General features: G+C 60.7%; 1 protein-coding gene across 1 annotated transcript in view; it reads left to right on the plus strand.

The window, feature by feature from the left end:
• Positions 1-34: 34 nt before the first annotated feature.
• Positions 35-615, plus strand: part of EMH_0092010 (uncharacterized protein) — a gene marked incomplete at both ends in the record, with an annotated part of 1,137 nt that continues 556 nt past the window's right edge. Inside the window, one exon of the mRNA XM_013501786.1 lies at positions 35-613. Within this exon, the coding sequence (XP_013357240.1) occupies positions 35-613 (579 nt within the window). The remainder of the gene's footprint in view (positions 614-615) is intronic.

Here is a 615-nt window from a genome sequence, read left to right on the forward strand (position 1 = left end):
TAGTAGTAACAGCGGGAGCAGCAGCAGCTGCTGGATGAAGCACATTGAGGAGCGCCAGCAGCAGCAGCAGCAACAGCAGCAGCAGCAGCAGCAGCTGCAGCAGCAGCAGCAGCAGCAGCAGCAGCAGTGTATGGCTTCTCACGGCAATGCGCGGCGCTGCTGCAGGTCTTCTGTAGTTAGCCGGGTTCACCTGCTCCACAAGCTGCAGCAGCAGCAGCAGCAGCAACTGCAGCAGCAGCAGGAGCAGCAGCAGGAGCAGCAGCAGCAACTGCAACACCAACGCGTAAACATTCAGCAGCAGCTGCAGCAGCAGCAGCAGCAGCAGCAGATAATGGGTGCGCAGTGTACTAAAGGCGCAGCAGTTCGCTCCACCCCAGCAGCAGCAGCAGCAGCAGCAGCTGCTGCTGCTGCTGCTCGTGTAGATGGTGCTGCTGCTGGACCTTCTGCTGCTGCACCAGGGATTCCTAATGAAGCTACGAACGTGGCGTTGTTGCTGCAGCAGCAGCAACAGCAGCAGCAGCAGCAGCAGCAGCAGCAGCAGCAGGAGCAGCTGCTGTTGCGAGAAGAAGGCCTGCGCCTGCAGCCCGAAAGACAGCAGCAGCTGCTGCTGCAGTC

Source organism: Eimeria mitis, genomic scaffold, assembly GCF_000499745.2.
Source record: "Eimeria mitis Houghton genomic scaffold, Emh_scaff7580, whole genome shotgun sequence".
Taxonomy (NCBI): Eukaryota; Apicomplexa; class Conoidasida; order Eucoccidiorida; family Eimeriidae; genus Eimeria; species Eimeria mitis.